General features: G+C 47.6%; 1 protein-coding gene across 1 annotated transcript in view; it reads right to left on the reverse strand.

Moving 5' to 3' along the window:
* Positions 1-4,931: 4,931 nt before the first annotated feature.
* ZNF541 (zinc finger protein 541) overlaps positions 4,932-25,021 on the reverse strand; it is a 37,396-nt gene continuing 17,306 nt past the window's right edge. Inside the window, exons 4-16 of the mRNA XM_033430617.2 lie at positions 22,266-24,138; positions 20,438-20,496; positions 20,072-20,231; positions 19,747-19,914; positions 18,542-18,866; positions 12,723-12,786; positions 11,965-12,107; positions 11,456-11,559; positions 10,146-10,221; positions 9,503-9,591; positions 6,101-6,241; positions 5,743-5,918; positions 4,932-5,625 (exon numbers count right to left, since the gene is read on the reverse strand). Of these exons, the coding sequence (XP_033286508.1) occupies positions 5,463-5,625; positions 5,743-5,918; positions 6,101-6,241; positions 9,503-9,591; positions 10,146-10,221; positions 11,456-11,559; positions 11,965-12,107; positions 12,723-12,786; positions 18,542-18,866; positions 19,747-19,914; positions 20,072-20,231; positions 20,438-20,496; positions 22,266-24,138 (3,541 nt within the window). The 3' untranslated portion in view covers positions 4,932-5,462. The remainder of the gene's footprint in view (positions 5,626-5,742; positions 5,919-6,100; positions 6,242-9,502; positions 9,592-10,145; positions 10,222-11,455; positions 11,560-11,964; positions 12,108-12,722; positions 12,787-18,541; positions 18,867-19,746; positions 19,915-20,071; positions 20,232-20,437; positions 20,497-22,265; positions 24,139-25,021) is intronic.

A 25,021-nucleotide genomic window follows, 5' to 3' on the forward strand; every position in this document is an offset into this window, starting at 1 on the left:
CCAATCAACATCAGCTCTTGGCTCCGTCTGCACTTCCCGGCGGAATTTGGACCGTAGTCAGCTGACCATTGATCCTCACGTGACAGCTCCATGCCGGAAGACACGGCCAATCCACGCCTGGGTTTGACAGTTCCCTTGCGCAGAGTTTAGTCCCCGCCTTCGCTCTTTACCTCCTGACGTTCTCCTTCACTTGGAAAGGCGTAAGTGGTAAGACGGAAAATGGTATCCCCTTTCCTGCGCCCTCTGTCGACCTACGCTGAAATTGGTTTGGGAAGGCCAGTGAAGTAGGCGAACATCATTTTATCGTGCTTTGCTTTCTTGCCTTTCGCAGAAATTACGGTTTTCACAAATTGAAGGTTTGTGGCAACCTTGTGTTGAGCAAGTCTGTCCAAGCTGCGCCATTTCCCAAACAGCGTCGGCTCACTTAATGTCTCACTGTCACGTTTTGGTAATTCTTGCAATACTTTAAAGTTTTTTATTACTATATTTGTTAGGGTGACCTGTGATCGGTGACCTTTGATGTTACTGTTACGACTGGCTAAAGGATCAGATGATGGTTAGCATTTTTTAGCAGTTTTTTTTTTATAATTTCATTTTTGATTTTTTTCTTTGACCCATGAGTTATTTAGAAGAGTGTTATTTAGTTTCCAAATATTTGGAGACTTTTTTTTCTTATTTCTTTTATTTCTTTCTTTTTGGCTGCATTGGGTCTTCATTGCTGCGCGGGCTTTCTCTAGTTGTGGCCAGTGGGGTCTACTCTTTGTTGCGGTGCGTGGGCTTCTCATTGCAGTGGCTCCTCTTATTGCGGAGCATGGGCTCTAGGCTCGCGGGCTTCAGTACTTGTGGCACGCAGGCTCAGTACTTGTGGCTTGCGGGCTCTAGAGCACAGGCTCAGTAGTTGAGGCGCATGAGCTTAGTTGCTCCGCGGCATGTGGGAGCTTCCTGGACCAGGGCTCGAACCTGTGTCCCCCGCATTGACAGGCGGATTCTTAATCACTGCGCCACCAGGGAAGTCTGCAATAAAGTATTATCAAATTAAGATATGTACTTTTTTTTTTTTACACATAATGCTACCCCACACTGAATAGACTATAGTATAGTGTAAACATAACTTATGTGCACTGGGAAAGAAACAAAAAAACTCCTATGACTGGCCTTATTGTGGTGATCTGGAACCGGACCTGCAGTACCTCTGAGGTACGCTGATATTTGAGTGACGGGAGTCAAAACTGAGAGCAGAGGTTCTCTAACTCTGGTTTCAATAAGAAATAGCTGGTGAGACTGTGTTAAAAATTCAGGTTCAAACACACCTAGTGCCCAGATCTTAGTTTTTAATACTGTTCTCCAATAAAAGTAACCAGGGCTCCTTGGATAAATGGCTGGTTCTAGGACTGGGCAGGAAATTATACAGGATGTGCTTAGAGCATCTTGTAGTTCCAGAACAGAAGTCTCTCAGCCTCCATCTCGTTGTCTCTCTCTCTCTCTCTCTCTCTCTCTCTCTCTCTCTTTCTTTCTCTCATACACACACACACACACACACACACACACACACGCACACACAAATGGGGTATGTCAAAGAGACACAAGAGCCAACTGAAAGAGCTCCCAATAGTCAAAGCTGGAACAATTTGAGCAACAAAGTAGCACTGGATAATAACCCAGTCTATAAAATCTCCATGAGGCCATGCTGATGTAAATGAATGACTGAACAAGTAAATAAATGGCCGTGCATAATTCCAAATAATTTATGTGGCTATTCTGCCCTCAAGAAGTTGAAGCATGACTCTTCACACCTTACGCATGAACTGTGCACAGTGACTTCCTTCCACAGATGAGAGGATTGTGGGCGGGGACTAAGTTTACAGTGCAGAAACATGACAAACATTGTCAGCCAGGTGGTGGAGTTTAACATCAACAGTGATAAGTCACACTGATACTGTGTACCCTTAATAACATGTGATGACAGTGGCACTTCACTTCTGCGGTCTTCCTCACCCTCTGATCATGAGAAACGTAAGACAAACCCCAGTTGAGGCACATTCTCCAAAATACCTGACCACGACTTCTCATAACTGTCATCAAAAACAAGGAAAGTCTGAGAAACTGTCACAGCCATAAGGAGCCTAAGGAGATGTGACAACTAAATGTAATGTGGTGTCCTGGGAGGATCCTGGCACAGAAGAGGGACATGAGGTAAAAATTAATGAAATCTGAATGAAGGATGGACTTTAGTTAATAATAATATGGCAATATTGGTTCATTAATTGTAACAAATGTACCATACTAATGTAAGATAACAATAGGGGAAACTGAGTGTGGGGTATATGGAAATTCTCTATACCATCTTCCCAACTTTTATGCATATCTATAAACTATTATTCTAAGAAAGTTTCTTTAAAAAAATTTAAGTTCCAGGGCCCTACCTCCAATAATTCAGATTAGGAAAGTCTGTGGTGGGGTACAGGAATTTGCACTTTTTACAGGACCTCTAGATGATTACGATGCAGATAATTTGGGGTTGAGAAAACACAGTTTTCTGGGGGTGGAGTTTGGCTGGGGGGAGGTAATTCACAAGAAACCTTTGCCCAACTCTCTTCTTACCTTCAGAGATTCTTCTGGACCACCCACTTGTGGTTGCCACTGTATTCTGACCGCAGATAAGATGGGGGTGAGTTTGGATAACCACGAACAGTTTGGGTTCCCTGCCCCTCTAAGCAGCACTATTGTAAAAGTTTCCATTTGTTTAAAGCTGTTAAGTTTCAGCTTAATTTGTTACGCAGCAATAGATAACTAATATACCACCCGACCATGAAGCCAGAGACTTTCATTTCCAGTGTCTCGGGCTTCACTTGTTATGGAGGGCAGGACCCACACAGTGACAGCAACAGCATGAGTGCTTGTTAAGTGGCTCAACAGCATGAGTGCTCAGGTCATACGGGGCACCTGCCAATATCCGATTTACATTTTTCTCATCAACAGATATATGGGGGGCTTCCCTGGTGGTGCAGTGGTTGAGAATCTGCCTGCCAATGCAGGGGACACGGGTTCGAGCCCTGGTCTGGGAAGATCCCACATGCCACGGAGCAACTGGGCCCGTGAGCCACAACGACTGAGCCTGCGCATCTGGAGCTTGTGCTCCGCAACAAGAGAGGCCGCGACAGTGAGAGGCCCGCGCACCGCGATGAAGAGCGGTCCCCGCTCGCCGCAACTAGAGAAAGCCCTCGCACAGAAACGAAGACCCAACACAGCAAAAATTAAAAAAATTTAAAAAGTTAATGGCATTAAAAAAACAAAACAAAACAGATATATGGGGGTAGGCGTTTTCCATCCCAGTTACAGGATGAGAAAACTGAGACTCAAACAGGGAAAATGACTTGCCCAAGGTGGCAAAGAAGGAAGAGCCAGGCCGTAAATTCTGGTTCATCTGATGCCAGAGTCCTTTCCCCAACCACAATGCCCGCACCACTTCAAACTCAACTTCCTCCTCTGCTCCTCCCTCCCCGTCTTTTCAGATTTACTGAGCTGAAAGCTGGCCCTTCTGTGAAGCCTCCTGACACCACCGTTTACCCTGCTCCCCTAGCCAGTCCCTCCGAAGGCAGCACACAGTTATAGGCACAAGCACGCCTTTAAGCCATCAATCCTCTGATGTGTCCCTCTTCCTCATCTCAGTTAATAGCATCTACTCAGTTGCTCAAACCCCAACCTGCCATGCCAACCTCGATCCGTCCTTTTCCTTACCAGCTCTCCCTGTGACGTGTGACCCATCAGCAAGTCTGAATCTACTTCTAACGTGATCCCTAATCCTTGCGCTTCTGGCCTCTTCACTGCTACTCCAGCCCAGGCCACCGTCTCCGCTGAGAGCCTTCCAGCTACTCTCCAGGCTTCCCGTCTCACCGCCCACGGCCCCCACACAGCAGCTAGAGCTTTGAACAGCCTCCCCTGGTTCCCGTGGCAGAGTCTGCGCTTTGCCACACCGTGGCCTGGAAGCGGGTCTCAGCCTCAGCAGCCTCCTCAGTGTGGCTTCCCACCCCCGCGCCATCCACCTACCAGTGTCTGCCACTCCCTGTCACTCCCTTGAACTTGGCCCCCTGCTGTACTTTCCTCATGTCGCTTTGTGGTGGACACAAGGTCTGACTCCCCAGTGGCTATTTCTGCTTCCTCTTCTTTTCCTGGCAAATGGGATTCCAGTTTTGATCGGGTGACAACAAATTTGAGGGAACACACTGGTTCTCCCCAGTCCTGGAACTGGGGAGAACCAGGGGCGGACACAGCTTGTGCCTTTGTCCTGGAGACAAATCTTGAAGGTCCGGGATAACGGTGGCCACTTCCCTTTCCACTGCCAGGGATCAGTTTAGAAAGAGCATGGGCTACAGTTCTGGCTGAGGAGACGTGAGGGGCGTTCTGTTGGGCGCTGCTACAAGCTTTCCTCACTCTTAAAAAGGGGAACAAGGAAGGGAGGGAGCTGCTCTCTGCCCTGCACCCTCTGAAGGTTTGGGTGCTCGGCGTAGAAGAGGGGATTCTTGCTGCTGCTGCAGCCAACTTGCTGACGCTGGCCACTGCTGGCAGGCCTTGACTTCACCGTGGAGCCGCTGGCACCACCACGTGTCCTGAGAGCTTAAACCTACGCTGACGACTCTGTTATTACGGCCAAAAGCATACACACTATAGATATCTAAAGTCGCCTTTTTGCTGATTTATCACTGCTCCCTTCCTGCTCTGTGAGGGGAGGGGCCTTGTCCCTCCATCACTGTGTCCCCATCATGCGGACTGGGCGTTGCCTGGCACAGCTACAGTAGGTGCTTGATAAATGCTGGCTGCGTTAATGTATGAGGCTCCTCCAGGGCAGGGACTCAGTTTACTCGTCACTGTGGCTTCTGGGAGGGGCAGGGGCTCAAAAGCCTTTGCTGGATCAACAGGCAGGGAAGCCGTAAGACAGCTGCTTAAGAACCCAATTTAATAAGATTTACAAGTCGACAATACAAAAAAAAACAATGTATAAGTCATGGCAAGACTAGGGACAGAATTCGAAGGCAGAGAAACTCCCGGTAAGGGGCCCCAACACGGTGGAGATCTGAAGGTATTTCCCACTGATTCTCTACATCTTGGCCTTATCTAACAAATGTAACCAAAGCCTGAAACTGAGGCTAAGATTGAAGAACTACCCAGATCTAACCTTTCCCTCCCCAAGCCTCTCTGCTCTGGAAGGAGTAGAACTGAAAGAAGGTGAGAGGCTATTAACCTAAAGAGAACAGAGCCTCTGCCACAGCTGACAGGGCCTTCACAGCGGTCAGATGACTGTGCGTCCCCTGCCTGCTCGTGGCCTAATGGCTTTCATGTCTGCAAGCTGGGCTGCCCGGTGGGGACAGTGACGGGGCCAGGGAGGCAGAGGGGTGCCTTGGAGTGGCTAAAGGAGACGTGACCGGGATGGAGGTGCCCGTCCCAACTGGCTGCCCGTGCAGATTTCACCGCTGCAGAGGGCTGATGCCAGCTCCTAGCTCGCCCTCCTCCTCCTCCTCCAGCTGGAAGGGCTCCACGGGCCACCTTGCCCTGACGATGGGCTCCACGTGGTCCTGAAGCCGGTGCCGCTTCATGTGGGCATTTCGACTCTTGATCTTGTCAAACACCCTGAGGAGGCACCAGAGGACACAGGGGTCAGAGCAGGGGGAGGCGGGTAGCCCTGAGGGGGGGACCCCAGGGGGCTGAGGGCAGGTGGCGTGGGAGCATCCAGGGAAAGGGCGGTACCTCTCACACTCCCGGCAGGGAAAGAAGCCTTGGCCCTCCCTGCTCCCCGGCAGCTCAGGGGTCCGCTTCGAGCTGGCATTTGGGCTGGAGTTGAGGGTGGACTCCCTCCTGTCAGTCTTTCTCTTTAATTCAGGGATTGGACGGTGGCTGGGTCTATCCCGAGGGCTACGAGTGACCTGCAGAGGTGGCAGAGATGATGAAAGGGTGCTGACTGCCCTGCCGCCCTTCTAAGGGAGAAGCAGGTGTCCAGAGCACAAACGTCGTGGGGTGCAACCCCCCCACCCCCGCCCATCTTGGCTGGGCACTGGGCATCCAGATCCGCACTGAACTCCAGAAGCCCTACCCCGAGACCCTCTACCTTCGCTTTGGTCCTGTCTGCTTCATCCGGCTCTCTCTTGGCCCTCTTTTCCGGCACTGGGGCTCGGCCGCAGTCAGACTTCATCGTTTTTTTCCAGATGTAGTAATACTCAACGCACTGGGCTACAGTTTTTGTCTGGACCTAGTGGAGGAAGACAGAAGCCGGCTAAGGACAGTGCCTCAGGAGCAGCAGTGAGTATGGCCTTGACGCCCTAAATCCCCTCCCCATGGGGCCAGCTGCCACGTTTTGAAAGCCCTCCTGAAACGTCTCTCCCCTACAGCTTGGTATGCTCCTCTGCTACAGGGGACGGAGAATCACAAAGTCCTCCCGGGGATGAAGGAGTTCAGAGAGAAGCCACCAGAGTCAACACCATCTAAGCTCTGCACGCTCTGAGCAACAAGGCTAGCCCAGGAGCGCTTCTCTCCAGGAAAACGCACACAAAGGTACACGCGAGGACGCTCACTGTGACATCACGTGGAGCCACATGTCTACCGACTGGGACTAATTAAAGCAGAGTGTCCTTACGTGGTGGATACCTCATAGCCTTACGCGACAGCTAGGCAGAGCCCTCCAAAAAACTGAAGAGGAAGGAATACTTCGCAACTCATTCCATAAGTTCAACATTTCTCTGACACCAAAGCCAGACAAAGATATTACAAGGAAAGAAAGCTACAGACCAATGTCCCTCATGAACATAGATGAAAAATTTTCAACAAAACTTTAGCGAATAGAATCCAACTCTCTCTCTATATATATATATAAAGGACAATATACCATGACTAAGTGGAGCTCATCCCAGAAATGTGAGGTTGGTTTAACAATCTAAAATCAATGTAATTCATCATATTAAACTTAAAAAAGAGAAATCATATGAGCATCTTGATAGGTGCAGAAAAAGCATTTGATACAATCCAATGTCCATTGCTGATGTAAACTCTCAGCAAAATAGGAATAGAAGGAACTTCTCTTCAACCTGATAAATGATACCTACAAAATCCCTACAGCTAACGGTGGAGTGGTTTTCCCTCAAATATCATGAACAAGACAAGGATTTCCACTCTTACCACTTCTACTCAATACTGTACTGGTGGTTCTAGAGTGCAAAAAGGCAAGAAAAAAAGTAAAGGCATTCAGGTTGGAAAGGAAGAAATAAAAGTGTCTTTATTTGCAGATGATATGACTGTCTATGTAGAAAATCCAGTGGAATCCACAAAAAAGTTACCAAAACTAGTAAGTTAGTTTGGCAACACTTCAGAACACAAGATCAATATAAAAATCAATTTTATTTCTATACATACTAGCAACAAACCATTGGAAACTGAAATAAAAAAGAACTGTTTATAACATCATAAAAAACAGAAGTACTTAGGAATAAATCTGACAAAAAATATGCAACAACTGTACACTAAAAACTTTAAAACATTGCTGAAAAATTAAAGATTTAAATAGAGAGATATACCGTGTTCACGAGTCAGAAGACTCAATATTGTTAAGATAACAACTCTCCCCAGTTGACCTATAGAGTCAAAAACAGTACCAATCAAGTTCCTAGCAGGAATTTTAATTTTGAAATTGACAAGTTATTTCTAAAATTCATAGGGAAATAAAAAGGATCTAGAATACAAAAAATAACTTTGAAAAAGAATAACAAAGTTGAAGGACTAACATTTTCTGATTTCAAGACTTAGAATAAAGCTACAGTAATAAAGACAGTATGGGAAGAGCTTAATAAAAGACAAACAGATCAATGGAACAGAATACAGAGCCCAGAAGTAGATGCATATATATACGGCCAACTGATATTTAACAAAGGTACAAAACCAACTGAGTGGAGAAAGTATGATCTTTCCAACAAAAGGTATTGGAACAATAAATATCCATACGCAAAAAATGAACTCACCTCGTACCCCATACAAAAATAAACTTAAAATGGATCATAAATCTAGAAATAAAACCTAAAACTATAAAACCTCCAGAAGAAAACACAGGGGAAAATCTTTGTGACTTTGGGTTAGGCAAAGATTTCTTAGATACAACACGAAAAGCACAGTCTATAAAAGAGAAACTAATAAGTTATGCTTAATCAAAATTAAAAACTTTTCTTCAAAAGACACTGTTAGGACACTGACAAATTGCATATTGGGAGAAAATATTTCCAAAGCATATATCTGGATAAAGGACTGGTGTTCAGAACAAAATAAGAACTCCTACAACTCAATAAAAACACAGTCACTCCAATAAAAACATAGGCAAAAGATATGAACACACAGCTCACCAGAGAAGGTGCACATATAGCAAAAAAACACAAAGATGCTCAGCATCATTAGTCATTAGAAAAATGGAGTCAGATGCTACTGTACACTCATTAGAATGGCTAAAATTAAAGAGACTGAGCATACCAAGTGTTGACGAGGGTGTGGAGCAACTGAACCTTTCATAACCTGCTGGTGGGAATGGGAAGTGGTACAGCCACTTTGGAAAACAGTTTGGCAGTTTCTTAAAAAGTTAAACATACATCTACTATAACTTACCCTCATTCCCCTCCTAGGTATTTATAATCCCACCCCCATCCCCGCAAAAAAAAAAAAAGAACCCAGTACATGTCCGTACGAAGACTTGTACGTGAGTGTTCAGAGCAGCTTTATCTGTAGTCATCAGTAACTGGAAACCGCCAACAGGTGGATGGTTAAATGAACGGTGGTCCGTCCATACAATGGTATACTCCTCAGCAATAAAGGGATGAACTATGGGTATACACGACAACATGGATGAATCTCAAAATCATTATGTTGAGTGTAAGAAGCCAGACAAAGAAGATCACATGCTGTATGATTATTGCATTTATATAAACCTCTAGAAAATGCAAACTAATTTATAGTGACAGAAAGTAGACAAGAGTTGACTAGGGACCCGGGTGGCAGGAAGGAAGGGTTGCAAAGGGGCAGGAGGGAACTTTTGGGGGTGACAGATATTTTCATTATCTTGATCATGGTGATGGTCTTACAAGTGTATAAATATGTCAAAAACATTAAATCTTACACTTTGATTATGTGCAATTTTGCGTACATCAAGTTAAAAAAAGAGCAAAATAATCAGCAGGATATTAAATATATGATCTCGTCCTTTTTTGAGAAAGTGCATACAGGTGTGTAAAATCCATATGGGCAGTAAATGCCTGTCCGGTTATCAATCAGAAGTAGGATTGTGGGGAGGGGCCTGGAGGGCTTTATTTTGAACATGGGATTCATTTCTGTACTGTTTGGGGTTGTTCAAAGCAATGGCATTTTAGTTGTCAACTGTTCACAGCATGAGCAGAGTATCGCCCCTGACAGGCCCTGCAGTTTTAGCGCCTCGGCCGTGTGAGGGAGCCTTGTCTACACCAGCCTGCCATGCTCGCCTTACCGTCTTGTGTATCAAGTAGAAGTCCTTCTTGTGGGCACAGAACGCCTTCTTAAAGAGCCTCCTCTCTGTGGAGGTCCAGATGTCCGAACCTGTTGGAGAAACAGCCAAGAGGAGGAAGGATGTCTCTCCTTCCGGGACCGCAGCCACGGCTGAAGTGCAGACTCCCCTCCTTTTTCAGGCCACCGAGCGCCAATTATATGCCAAGATTTCTGCTAAGCCCCTTACTTGCTTTACCTCACACAATCCTCACAAAAACCGTAGCAGGTAGGGGCTATGACCTTCCCCACTTGACGGGTGCAGCAACTTGAGGCTTCCGCTGGTTAAGAGACTTGCCAAGTGCAGGCGCGGGCCCCAGGCTGCCTGACTCCAGGGCTGGCGTGCTCAGCTGCGGAACCTGAGCCCGCCCCAACCTGGCACCCCCCTTCTGGCCAGGCAGAGCTCATGAGGGAACCAGTGGAAAGGGGAAGGTTGGATCCAACTAGAGAACAGCACCCACTGAGTCCCCCAGAGAGGATGGGCCCTTCTGGGAGGGCAGGTGCAGGCCCCAAGAGAACTCCTGGAGGCAGAGCTTGCCATGGAAACTGACTGGCTCACAGGGGCCTCAGCCAGGCCAAAACCACGCGGGCAGCCACGCTCCAGTTACCTGTGTAGTGATAGTTGGCGAGAGGGTGAGTCGGTGGCTTCTGGGGTCCTTTCAGTAAGAGGGTCTCCAGGGCAACCTGGAACGAGAGGAGTGGCGGGCAACTCTCTGAGGGAGGGAAGGTGAGGTAGAGGCCCGCCTTCATTCTTTCATTCATTCAGAAAATATGTGCAGCCCTCCCCAAAGCCACCCCTACCCCAGGGCGACTCAAAGTGTGGTCGGTCTGTGGACTGGCCACCAGCTGTGAACCACTTGGGACACATTGCCTACAGCACTAAGTGTACTGTTGAGTGCAGCTGACGTTACCTTTTTCATAGCAAGATTTACTTGAAGGAAACAGTGTGTGGACTTATTCTGGCACAAGCTCCTTATTTCTTCAAGGAGCAGCATTTGGAGTGGCACTGCCCCTGCCCTACCCCATTTTATGGTCCTCATAGCACTAATCATTATCTATCACTTTAAAAAAATGTATTTCATGTGTTCACTCTCCTAAAATGTAAGCCCTGCAAAGAGAGGGCATCTGTCTTGCTCAACAGTGTAACCTCGGTCAGGACTAGCTATGCAATTTGCAGCACCCAGCGCAAAATGGAATCACGGGGCCCTGTGTTCAAAAACTGTTAAGAATTTCAAGATGGTGGCAGCAGAGCATTAAACCAAGAATGGGCCCCTGAGCTGGCCCCAGCCTGATACCATGACATCACCAGGTATCAGGAGGACCCAGTAAATATGTGCTGATTACTCTGCTGAGCACCCACCAAGTGCCAGCCACTGCATCTCAGCTTGAGAAAAAGCACCATATAGCCCTGACTCTTGGGTCTCCAACTCGGGTGACGTGACTTCTTCTCCCACTACACAGAGTTGGACTTCTTTCTTTGCTAAACTTCAGGATTGTGAGGAGGGTCCTTGGAGGAGGCAGAGGCATTTCTGTTGCATCAGAGGTTTTCACACACCATTTTTAATCAAAAAGTTAAAGTTCAGTAAATAAACCAGATTAATGCAGGCCCTGAGTTGCTTCTGCTAGGCACCCCCTCCCCAGTGCCGCTGAGATGAGGTAACGCTGGAGGAACCCTGGTGCTCTGCTGTCACCCCAGATAAATAACTGATTGACCCCGTATGTGTGCATTTCCCCTACATTCACAAGGACACCACCAGTCCCAAAGCGACCAGGGAGAAGGGTGGGTGGCCAGCCTTTGGTTCTCGTGAGCTGCAAAGCCCCAAGTAGAAGGCACGTGTCTTGCGCCTAGAGCCCCTGGCCGTAAGAGAGCAGGGAGCTTCTCACAGCTCCTCTGAGCCCACCCTCGCCTGCACCTCACCTGGATGTTGCCCTGGGCTTCATGCAGGCAGTGCAGAGCGAGCTCCAGGTTGGTGCCCCCGCCCGGCATCACGCTGGAGCAGGCCACATTGCAGAGCTCGGTCACTGTTTCCAGCAGGCAGCCCGGCAACGGGAAGGAGAGGAGGCACAGAGGGTCAGCAAGTGCCAGAGAGGAAACCTCCCCGACAGCACAGGTGGGGCGGGGGGCTCCTGCCACCATCTCCCTCACCTCTCTGTTAAAAGCAGGCTGAGGGAAGGGAGGGACAAGGAGGACGGGCAGAAACCCTGCTCCTGGCACCTGCTCTCGATGGCCTGGCCAGCTACTGGGTGAGAGGAGAGGTGGCGCAAGGGACTGCAGCACAGCAAAGCAGTACTGCGCCGAAGGCCAGCTCTGCCCACCCCACCCCCGCCCGGGGGTCACTGCTTCTTGGTCAAGGTGAGAACTGGGAGGAGAAACCCCTTGGAGATGGAGGAGGGCCCTTGGGAACCTGGCCCCAAAGTCTCAGCCACCTCTATCCTGCGTTTCCGGGTTGGTCATCACATCTCCCCATGGCTTCCAGACCAGAGAAGCTGCATGCTCGTCACTTCCAGCCAGTGATCTGTCCTGGAGCTCTGGGATCTCAGCCTGAAACCGGCTTCCTATGTTGATGTGTCTGAAATGAGGCCACACACACGGACATACAAGACATATGTGTGTGACCAAGATGGGAAATAAAAGAGAGATGTGCGGTGAGCCCTGCTCTCAGGCCACAGCCCTGCTCTGTGGAACCCTTCGGCCATCTCTCAGACACCGGGAGTGCCCATCACCCCAATAGACACGCGCACGTATTCCACAGACCTCTTGCGGGATACTCTCTTCCTTCCTCCAGTTCGCTTCATAGCCAGATTTCTGGCCTCAGGCGTTTGGGGTAGGACAGAGGAGTTATGTGCTGATACCTGGTATGCTTCCACATCCAAGGTAACATCCATCTAGCCACAGCCCATGGCTATAAAAGAGTGTCTCATTGTGGCATCACCAATTCTACCTAGAACCCCAGGGTGCTGGGCATTCTGTCCACAGAGATCCAACTATGGTATGTCTGGACAGAAGGAATATTGGAGAAACACCTGGAAAAATCCACCACTTCTCTCCTAGAGAGGCTCTGGATGTAGACCTGACTTTCCCGGGATGAAGGCTCCCTTGGGAAAAACCGACACTGGAATGCACGGAGGGTAAAAGCATCCCCACTTTGGAAGGACCCTCAGGTTCTAAGTCTGTCCCAACTCACGGTTCAGTGCTGATCTTGGTGTTGTCCTTCACCACACAGATGCCAAAAGAGCCGTCCACGTGATCTGGAAAACACCCAAAGAAGAGCCTCAAGAGGACTGGCTAGAACTGCCCCGCGAGGCCCTTTCTGCCTGCCTTTCCAGAGCAGCTAAAGGCAGGCTCTTCAAGATTGCATGGTATACACATACTACTGTATATAAAATAGATCATCAACAAGGACCTACTGTATAGCACAGGGAACTATACTCAATGCTCTGTAAGAACCTATATGGGAAAAGAATCTAAAAAAGAATAGATATGTGACTATGTATAACGAAATCACTTTGCTGTACACCTGAAACTAACACAACATTGTAAATCAACTATACTCCAATATAAAATTAAAAATTAGGAAAAAAACGATTGCATGGTATGGAGTTTCCTCAAAAGTTAAAAGTAGTAGGGAGGGTGGGAGGGAGGGAGACGCAAGAGGGAAGACATATGGGAACATATGTTTATGTATGACTGATTCACTTTGTTATAAAGCAGAAACTAACACACCATTGTAAAGCAATTATACCCCAATAAAGATGTTAAAAAAAAAAAGTTAAAAGTAGAACTACCATATCCTGCAGCAAACCCACTTCTGGGTATTCATCCAAGAGAACCACAGTCAAGACCTCAAAAGGATATCTGCACTCCCATATTCACTCCAGCACTATTCACAATAGCCAAGATGTGGAGACAACCTAAATGTCCATTGACAGATGAGCACGTAAAGGAAATGTGATATAAACATACAATGAAATACCATTTAGCCTTACAAAAAGGAAATTCTGCAATATGCAACAACATGGATGACCACTGAGGACATTATACTAAGGGAAACAAGCCAGTCACAGAAAGAGAAATACTGCATGACTCCACTTATATAACGTATCTAAAGTGGTTGAATTCACATCGATATAATCAAAGAGTGGAATAGGGGTAACCAGGGGTTGGGGGAGTGGGAAATGGGAGGTTACTCATCAATGGGCATAAAGTTTCAATTAAGCAAGCTCTAGAAATCTGCTGTATAACATTGTACCTATAGTCAACAATACTGTATTGCACACTTAAATATTTGTTAAAAGGGTAGATCACAGATTAACTGTTCACATCACAATAAAATAAAAAGATTGCATGGAAGGGGGATAAGACTTCTGAAAAAGTAGAGTAAGGAACTCGGCAAAACAACAAATTTACTGATAAAAATAATTTAAAAAAAAAAAGAACAGTAAACTAAAGTCTCTGCAAGTTGTCCTAAAGGCATACAGCATTTTAAGAAATACTCATTTAGGAAAATCTACTAAACCTTGGTAAGAACAGTGAGAGTCTGTGGCATGGAGCCATGGCTCACTCCCTTACCCACCTAGCCCCCAGCTCTTTGTAATGGAAGCTCTACCCAGGTAGGTGCAGCCAAGGAGATGGGGGCTGCTTCTTCCCCTGGCTCCCATGCTTAAAGGATTAAAGTAGGATAAAATAAAAATTTCTCATCAAAGAGAAAATGCCATTAAGAGATGGAGATTATTTTTTAAAAAGAAACAAATGTGGACTTCCCTGGCAGTCCAGTGGTTAAGGCTCCGCGCTTCCACTGCAGGGGGCACGGGTTCGATCCCTAGTTGAGGAACTAAGATTCTGCATGCTGTGCGATGCAGCCAAAAAAAAAAAAAAAAAAAAAAAAAAGAACCAAATGGAAATAATTCTGGGGTTAAAAAACTACAATAATCAAAATAAGGCTCAACAGTAGATCTGAGCTGGCAGAAGAAACGATCAGCAAACCTGAAGATAGAACAATGGAGACTATGAAATCTGAAGAACAGAGAGAAAAAAATGTAGGCAAGTGAAGAGAGCCTCAGAGAAATGTGAGATGTCATTAAATGCAACAATATATATGTAGTGGGAGTACCAGAAAGAGGGGAGAAAGGGACAGAATATTTAAAGTATTAATGGCTGAAAATTTCCCAAATTTGATGAAAAACAATATGTATATCCAGCAAACTCTATAAACTCCAAGAAAGGTTAAACACAAAGAGCTCTACATCCAGACATAACATAGGCAAAATGTTGAAAGCAAAAATAAAGATAAGATCTTGAAAGCAAAAAGGGAAAAACAATTTGTTACATACAAGAGCACTACAGTAAGATTAACAGCTAACTTCTTAACAGAAACGATGCAGGTCACAAGGCAATGGGATAATATATTCAAATTACTGAAAGTAAAAAAGGGTCAACCAAGTATCTTATATTCAGCAAATTGTCTTTCAAAAATGAAGGTAAAATAAAGACAGTCCCAGAGAAATAAAAACTGAGAATATCTGTTGCTGGCAGACCTGTCTTACAAGAAATATTAAAGGTGAAATATTATTCAGCCGCAAAAAGGAACAAAATACTGATACATACTGCAACATGGATGAAACCTAAAAACATCATGCTAACTAAAAGGAGGCGTTCATAAAGGACCACATACTGTATGATTCCACTCACATGAAATATGCAGAATAGCCAAATCGATAGAGACAAAGTAGATTAGTCGTTACCCACGGCTGGGGGTGGGGAGGATGGAAAGGAGGGACTGCTGATAAGTACAGGGCTTCTTTTGGGGATGATGAAAATTTCTGAAAACTGATGGTAGTGATGGTTGCACAGCTCTGTGAATATACTAAAAACCATTAAATTATATACTTTAAAGGGATGAATTGTATGGTATGTGAATTATATATCCCTAATAAAAATAAATACTAGAGAAAGTTCTTCAGATTGAAAGCAAATGACATCAGATGGTAACTTGAATTCAAACCAAAAAAAAAAAAAAAAAGCGAAGCACTAGTAAATCTGGGTAACTATAAAACTCAGTATGATTGCCTATTTCTTTTCTTAAGTGCCTTAAAAAACAACTGCATAAAACAATATGTATTGTGGGCCTGTAACATATAGAAATATGATATATGTGACAGTAACTGCACAAGGAGCACAGCTGCATTGGAGTAAAGGAATATCACCTCAGACAGTAACTCAAATCCACAAGAATAAATGAAGAGATCAGAAATGGTAAATAAGAAGGTTAATATAACAACCTCTATAAATCATGCTTGCTTTCCTTTATTCTCTCAGGTTTTTTACACGAAATAAAATTATATAAAGCAGTAAACATGACCAGTAAGGTATTACTGGGTCTCTCACATATAATAGCAAAAGAGTTAGAAGGAATAGAGCTAGATAGGGGCAGTGTTTCTATATTTCATTTTTAATGAGTTATTACACAACCTAACAGATTCTGATAAGACATATATTTTAAGTCCTAGAGCAACCACTAAGAAATGACTAAGAAAAAGTGAAAAATTAAGGAATTAAAATGTTACACTAGAAAATACTTAATACAAAAGAAAGCAGGAAAGGAGGAACAGAGGGAGAAAAAGACATGTAACATATAGAAAATAAAAAGCAAAATGGCAGATGTAAATCCAACCATATCAATATAACATTAAACAAGAATGGATTAAACAAACCAATCAAAAGGCAGAGTTTGTAAGACTGGATTAAAAAAACACATGATCCAACTAATGGTGTCTATAGGTAACATGCTTTATTTTCAAAGACACAAATAGGCTGAAAGTAAAAGAAGAGAAAAATACATACCAAGCAAACAACAACCATAAAAGAGAATGGAATGGCTATACTAATGTCAGGCACATTAGACTTTAAAACAAAAAATATTACTAGAGATAATGATAAAATTATTGTAATAATGACAAATGATATCACAATCACATCATAATGATAAAAGGTCAAGCCATGAGGAAGATGTGACAATTACAAACATATACACACCTAAAAACAGAGCCCCAAAATACACAAAGCAACAAACGACAGAACTGAAGGATGAAATAAAACATTAAAAAATAATAGTTGGAGATTTCAATACTTTCAACAGTGGATAGGGCAACTAGGCAGAAGATGAACAAGGAAATTGAAACTAACTAGACAAAACAGACAAAATACAGCATTCCACCAAACATCAGTAGAATACATTCTTCTCAAATTCACATGGAACATTCTTCAAGACAGACCGTATTCTAGCCCATATAACATGCCTCAATAAATTTTAAATTTTAAAATAAATTTAAGGGAATTCCCTGGCGGTCCAGTCGTTAGGACTCCACGCTTCCACTGCAGGGGGCATGGGTTTGATCCCTGGTGGGGGAACTAAAATCCTGCAAACCGCACAGCACAGCCAAAAAAATAAAAATAAATTGAATAAATTAAATTTAAAAAGAAACAAAGTATGTTCTCTGACCACAAGAGAATTAGATTACAAATCAATAAAAGGCAGCAATTTGGAAAATTCACAAATATGTGAAAATTAAGCAATACATTCCTTAATAATCAGTGTATTAAACAAGAAGTGGAATGATAAATTAGAAAATACTTTAGCTGAATGAATATAAAAACACAACATACTAAAACTTACAAAATGTAGCTAAAGCAATGTTCAGAAGGAAATCTATAGCTGTAAAATGTCTGTATTAAAAAAGAAGAAAAGTCTCAAATCATTTATGGTCAACTGATTTTCCATAAAGGTACCAAGACAGGGCTTCCCTGGTGGTGCAGTGGTTGAGAGTCCGCCTGCCGATGCAGGGGACACAGGTTTGTGCCCCGGTCCGGGAGGATCCCACATGCCGCGGAGCGGCTGGCCCCGTGAGCCATGGCCGCTGAGCCTGCGCGTCTGGAGCCTGTGCTCCGCAACGGGAGAGGCCACAACAGTGAGAGGCCCGCGTACCGCAAAACAAACAAACAAACAAACAAAATAAAACCCCACAATGAGCTACCACTTTACACCCACTAGGATGGTTATAATAAAAAAGACAGATAAGAAGTGTTAGCATGGATGTGGAGAAACTGGAACTTTCATACAACGCTGGTGGAAATTTAAAATGACCCGGCCATTTTGGAAAACAGTCTGGCAGTTCCTTAAACGGTTAAACATAGTTACCCTTCGACCCAGCAATTCCACTCTGAGGTATATACCCAAGAGAAATGAGGACTTATGTCCAACAAAAACTTATACATAAATGTTCTTGACAGCACTATTTGCAATAGCCAAGGGATGAAAACAACCCAAATGCTCGTCAACTGATGAATGGATAAATAAAATGTCGTCTATCCAGAGAATGGAATATCATTCATCCATGAAAAGAAATGAAGCACTGATGCATACTACAACATGGATGAACCTTGAAAACATTATTCTAAGTGAACAAACTAGACACAGAATATCACATATTGTATGATTCCAATTATATGAAATGTCCAGAATAGGGAGACCCATAGAAAAAGTAGGTTGGTAGACGGGTGGTTGCCCAGGGCTGAGGAGTTGGGGGCTACAGGGCCTGTGTGTAACCGCTCGTGGATATAATCTTCTGGGGTGATGAAAATGCTCTAGAATTAGATTGTGGGATGGGTGTACAATCCTAAGAATACACTAAAAAAAACACTGTACACTTTAAATGGGTGATTCATATGGCGTGTGAATTATATCTCAATAAAGCTGTTTAAAAAATTACTCGAAAGGGCAGGCAGAAGGGTGGTTAGGCTAAATGGCGTCTATTTTCTTTCTGGCTACAAAATTATAAGCACCTAGAAGGCTGCTGGTCCCAGATGGTCCTGGGATAGTTCTGAACAGCAACGGGACCCCCAGACCAGACCCAGGCGTAGGCCAGAAAGAATGGCTGGACCAAATTCTACAGGGGGCGGGGGTCTGGCCCCCCGCAGGCCCGTCGTGGGGTGATCAACCTCACTCACCAAGCATGGCGCTGATGAGCCTGTCGGGACGGGCCTGAGCAGATGTGGAACAGAGAGTGTTGAAATACAGTCCAGAGCCCTCCCGGATGGGGCTGAGCATTGGGGGCGGCGTGTAGGGAGGGCACTGGGACAGTCCCTTCAGGAGGCAGTCCACCAGGAACACGGGCGAGCGCAGGCAGCTCTGGCGGCATCCTCCCGGGCCCGGCTCCCCAGACATGGAGGGCGGAGGAGGGATGAGCAGTGCCTTGGGCCGGGGGAGCTTCTTCCGTTTCCTGTGTTGCCTGCTCTCCTTGCTGTCTCTCTCTTCCCCGTCCTTCTCCTGTCCCTGGAGAAGAAGAGACTTCAGAACCACGGGGGTCACCTGAGGCCACCGGCCCCACAGCTCAGTCCTCAAGATGGCCTGAGAGTGGGAAAGGGTACTGACCAGCCAGACGCACACCCAGCAGAGTCCTCAGCGCAGGAAGCCGGGCAGGGCCACCACGCCTGAGCCAGACTCCAGACCCTAAGCCGGGCGACCTCTGACGCTGGAGCCTTCTCAGGCACCCACACCCCCCAAGGAGAGGCCCTCACTCAGACCATTTTGGAAACTCATGTCCGTTGTTAAAGTGACTGGCACTTAAAGTGTGGGGGCCAGACGGGTGCAACAGCATGACAAAAGGAAAACCTGTTCTCCTCAAAATGACAGCAGCTCCTGCGAGACCAACAGTGGGCTCCATGCACCCCGTCCCCGAGTCCAGCATGAACTTCTCCAGGTGGGGTCTTCCAGCACAGGCTGAAGAGACGATGGCTTGAGCTTGCTACACTCTCTCTTACCTCCACGCAATCTCCCCTCCTCTCTGCCCATCTTACCCCTCCTCATCCTCCAGCTCTCAGCTGCAACACCCGCTTCCTCAGGCAGGGTCTCTGGTGCCCCCGGGGCTCCCACAGCTCCCTCTCCCAGCCCGGCCCGTTCTGGGTCGTCAGTGTCCGGGGATGGGTCTATCTACTCCGCTGGGCTGGAAGCCCCAGGAGACGGGGGCAGGCCTGTTGTGGTCGCTGCAGTGTCCCCAGCCCTGCCCAGCACAGGGCCAGACACAAAGGAAGTTCACTGCAGGTTGAATGGATGAATGAACACGCAAACCAAGCTCTTCTGGAGTCAGGATTTGGGGGCTTTTCTCACAGCTCCCACTGGCAGGTGGAAAGCAGCTGGAAGGAAGTGCACCCACCTTGCTCCCCGGGGGATGGTTCGCTGGAGCCACAGGCACCGACACAGGGACCACCAAAGGGGCTGCGGTCATGTTGTCCAAGGACTTCCTGGCTCCCGGGGGACTCTGCCTGTCGCCCTCCGGCCTCAGCACCTGTCTTGGTGGCTTGCAAAACTCCATGCCACACACCTACACACAGAGAAGAGCCAGCCCTTTAAGAGACACAATAGGTAGGGAGCAAGGGGCCCCTCCAGAGCAGCAGAGCCCTGACTCCTGGCCCCCAGCCAGGCTCCCCGCAGGAGGACGGCTCCATCCTGAGATGAATGGCAGCTTCGCGCCCCTTCACCTGCGGCTCCTGCTTCCCTCGAGGTGACGGCCACTGGTCGCTGTGAAAACACATGTGGCTGCTCAGCCCTTTCTCTGTATAAAACATCTGGCTGCAATTCTTGCAGACGTAAGTGCTCCTTGGCTCTGCCCAGTCTGTGGGACCGCCATTGTGCTGGTTACTGTGGGGAAAAAAGGGAGAATGGGACTCTGTCCCCAAACACTGATCCTCTGACAGCTCTGGACGAACCCTAAGAAATGGAGATGATGCCCCCGGTTCTCCATGGCCTGGTGCTCGCCCCTTCAGGAGTGAAGCATCCAGAGCTCGCTCCCCCACAGCCAGCACATCAAAGCCACCAGAGGACTCCCGAGGGGCTTCTGAACTTACCAGCCACCTGCCATGTTCTCCTCCTTCATCGGGTCGGGGAGCCGGTAGATATTTCCACCCTGAAGACGAAAATACATCTGAGTCAACATATCAGAAATGAGATGCAAGAGTGAAAACTATAAGACTTGGAAGAAAACACAGGTGTAATTCTTGGTGACCCTGGAGTAGGCAGTGGTTTCTTGGATGACTCCAAAACCAAACAAAAGACAGAACGTATTGGACTTCATCAAAACTTACAACTTCTGTGCTTCAAAGGACATCATCAAGAAGTGAAAAGACAGAATAAGAGAAAAAAGTTGCAAATCATGTATCTGATAAGGGACTATGTATATTTATGTATCTATAATACATAATGAACTCTCACAGCTCAATAATAAAAACACAACCCAGTTTAAAAATGGGCAAAGACTCTGAATAGACACTTATCCAAAGAGGATACTCAAATGGCCAATAAACAAATTAAAAGGTGCTCAGGATTATTAGCCATCGGGGAAATGCAAATTAAACCATAATAAGATTATCATTTCCCACCCACTAAGGTGGCTGTAATAAAAAGAACCAACTGGACAATAACAAGTGTTGGTGAGGATGCAGAGAAACTGGAGGCCTCATACACTCTGGGTAGGAATATAAAACAGCACAGCTTTTTGGAAAAGTCTGGCACTCCCTCAGATAGAATTACCCTATAGCCCAGCAATTCCCCTCCTAGGTATTTCCCAAGAGAAATGAAAACAGATGTCTAAACAATAATCTGTACACAAATGTTCATGGCAGCGTTATCACAATGGACAAGAAGTGAAAACAACCCAAATATCCATCAGCTGATGAATGGGTAAATAAAATACGGTGTATCCGTACAATGGACAAATTACTTAGCAATAAAAAGGAATGAAGTTCTGATCCATGCTTCAACACAGACGAACTTTGAGAACATCCTGTTACGTGAAAGAAGCAAAAGACACAAAAGGCCACGTAGCGCCATGATTCCAACCACGTGAGGGGCCCAGAAGAGGCAAATCCATGGAGACGGAGCGAAGAGGCACGCTTGCCAGGGGCTGGGAGGGATGGAGAGATTGCAGCTGACAACCAAAGGTGTGGGGTTTCTTTTTGCGGTGATGAAAGGGTTTTGGCAAAGAGTGGCGATGGGTGCATGACCTTGTAAACATACTAAAAACCACTGGATGGTACACTTCACAGTGGTGAATTAGATGGTACGTGAATATTAAAGCTGTTAAAAAAAAAAAAAAAGAGGGGGAGGTAGCTGTGGTGTAACAGGAAGGATGCTGGACCTCGGAACATCACGAAGAGAAGTGGCCGAGCTCTCTGCACCCAGGACCTCGTGGGCACAATGTGGGAGGACCCAAGCTGCTCCACAAGGGCAGACTGGCACCAGGCCTGCAGCAGGGGCCAAGTCGGACCTGTGGACCTGTAATTCACAGCCAGAAAAGACATAGCATTTCACGTATGAATGTCAAGGGCAAAGGAGCTCTGCCTTTACATTCTCTGAAGAAGTGAAGGAGGCAAATCCAAAAGGAAGCGAAAGGCAGAAAGGAAGCAAATAGAAAAAGTTTAGTGAAGAAGCATGACACAAAGTGTCTCTGACAACTCTAAAACCCTGTTCTGTTTTGTGTGTGTGTGTGTTGCAGGGCTGAGGGTGATGGGAGGAACCATCACTTCTCTGGACCTTCATTCCCCCCTCTGTAAACAAACTGCATCTGAGGATTTGCTGAGGTCAAATACAGTGCCTGGACAAGTTAGAAACACGGAAACAGGTAAGGACGAGACTCTGCCTCCTGCACGGTCAGGTCCCGTGAGAGGGCCCTGGTACCTGGCTCCTGTTGAATATCGTCAGCTTGGACTTGGAGTCCCAGGGGCAATCCGCTGGAGGCCCGGCCGATGACGAGAAGGAAGCCATGGCTACCTGGCTTGGAGAAGCCGCACAGCGCATATCCATTTTCACCTTCTCCTTCCGGAAGCCTGAAAAGCGCTGGGCCCTGGAGTTGCCAGAGGAGAGCCTGTAGCCTCCGCCCCGGGAGCAGGCTGGGCCCTTTTCACCTTTTGTGGCCCCGGAAGCCATGCCACTCTCAGCCTGGGCCTGCTTCCCTGGGAGGCGGGCTCTGGATGGCTCCTCCCCTCCTAACTGGGTCTGACGCAGGCCCCCGGGGGAGAAGATGTCCCCCAGGTCCAAGGTCCCTTTCGAGGATCTCAACTGCTTGGCCAGAGAGGAGATGTCTGGGTTCCCAGGCGGGTCCAGGGATGATGCTGTGAGGGCAGGTGGAGCGGCAGCCACTTTTGGTCTTCCCTTTGTATCCTGGCTCACGCTGCTGGGGGAGGCCTCTGTGGGGAAAGCGGGTGTGGATTTTCTCCTGCAGGCTAGGGATCCCTCTGGCTCAGGGTTCACGGGGCCAGCATGGAGAGAGTCAACAGTGGGCGCCATAGGCGGGGGCTGCTGTGGCCACAGCCCCTGCAGTGACTTCAGGGCAACTTGCTTGCCGTCGGGCGTGGGAAGCTTGGAGGAGGCGGCGGTCACCTGGGTGTGGGAGAAGATCCGCTGGGACTTGGTGATCATCTGGAACACCTGCATCTGCTCGTGGCTCACCAGAGACTCCTGAGACTTCAGGAACAGCTGCCGCAAGAGCGGCGTGGCATCCGACGGGAGGCCGCTGGGCTTCAGGCCGTCCTGGGGGCCAGACTCACCAGGGTTCTGCCACGAGAAGGAGTTGCAGTCAAACTTGCTCTTCTTGGAAGCCGAGGAGTCGTCTTCCCCGCTGGTGCCGGCATATCTGGGGTCACCCGAGGCTTCCTCCGGTGCCTTCAGGAGCGTGGGAGGGAAGGGCGGCGTGTCCTCCGGACTGGTGCCCCGGCTGGGTGAGGGCTCCCCCGCAGGGGAGTCGCTGCTGAGCCCGGGGCCAGGCTCGGAGCCCTCCCGGGACGGCACTGCAGAGGGCTTGTGGACAACAAACATGCTGTTTCCTTTGCTCTTAGGGCAGCCCGACAGGTTTCGGAGCCACTGGAAACTGTGGCTTAATGGCTGGGAACTGGTGGGGACAGTCTGGCCACGGAACAGAGGCAGGCAGGTGGGCAGGGGAGTGCCCTCGGGCCAGCCCTCCAGGGATGATGGGGGCTGGAGCAGCGGCAGCTCCGGTTCGGCTGGGTCAGGGCCGCTGTTCTCCGCTGCCCGCGAGTGGACGGCTGTTAACACGTCCGTCGCAGGCTCCTTCCATGGGGGCCAGGGCTCCTCGGGAACCTCAGTGCCCAGGGCTCCTGGGGCCGCCGGGGTGCTGGCTGGGCCGCAGAAGGAGGACCCTGATGAGGGCAGGCAGGAACAGGCCGTGTTACTCCCTTCGCCGCTGTCTGAAGGCCCTCCCGGGGCTGGCCCGGAAGGAGGGATCTTCTGCTGGACGATGCTGTTCATGATACAGCGCAGGAGGTCTCGGTTGGGCAACAGGGAGCTGGGGGATGGGGTTTCCGGGGGCACCAGGGACCACAGGCTTGCGGGTGCGGGCTGGCTGGCCACCTCGTGCGCGTGGGGTGAGTTCCTGCAGGCCTCCTCCTCCGGGGGGGCCTCCTTGAGGATGCACAGGCCGTGCTGGACCTCGTAGTGCCGGCGCAGGGAGCGGTAGTCGCAGTAGCTCTTGCTGCAGCCCTGCTCAGTGCACACAAAGGGCTTGGTCTTCTGGTGGGTGAGCATGTGCCCCGTCCTGGAATCACATGAGGAGGAAGTTAGCGGGTGTCTCGGCGTGGGTCACCCACTGCAGGAACCCAGGCGTGTCCCCAGGGGGCAGCAGCATCGCAACTCAGAAACTGTGCTCAGACCCTATGAGGAAAGACCCCTGCTACAGTCAAAGCCATCTGGAAGGGGGAGCTCTTTCCCTCACCCTTAAGCAAACCCCTAATCTGAGATTAAAAAAATCAGTGGGAGCCAAGTCGGAGTTCCCCAAAGTGGGTTCCTAAGGAACACTAGTCTCCAGAGTTGCTCCCTGAGGACTTGGGCTCAGCTGGCAAATAAGTTTTGAAAAAACACTGTTTACTTCTTGTAGGTTCATAGTAGCCAACTGAAAAGCCACAGAGTAGATAAAGAGATATCTGTTTAAATTTCCATGTCTCTCAAACTCATTTGCCCACAAAACCATTTTTTTAAATAGCCCCTTTTAGCATCCCCAAGAACCAGAGAACCAGAGTTCTGAGAACGCACTTGAGGAAATGCTAACTTGGGGATGATCCTTCCTTGAACAAAGGAGTCTTTGCCTTCCCATAGGATTCCTCTAGACAGCTACCTGGGAGCCCCACAGCAAAAAAAAAACAAAAAAAACCCCACCAAATTTGCCTATAATTTCTGCAAATATAAAAGAATGCAAGTATGTATTATATTTACATCATACTTATATTTACATTAATATATTATAAATATAAACAAATGGGTAAATCACCCTCTGGGTTCCCAACAATCCTACTTCGGATGGTTCTAATTAACGTGGCCCAATAAATAATAAAACCCTTTCCCAAATGTGGACCGTTGGCCTCCATCTGAGGGAAGCAGCAGAGAGGGGATCCGGAGACCCGCTTTCTAGCCCTAACTGTTAC

Source organism: Orcinus orca, chromosome 20, assembly GCF_937001465.1.
Source record: "Orcinus orca chromosome 20, mOrcOrc1.1, whole genome shotgun sequence".
NCBI classification, from domain to species: Eukaryota; Metazoa; Chordata; class Mammalia; order Artiodactyla; family Delphinidae; genus Orcinus; species Orcinus orca.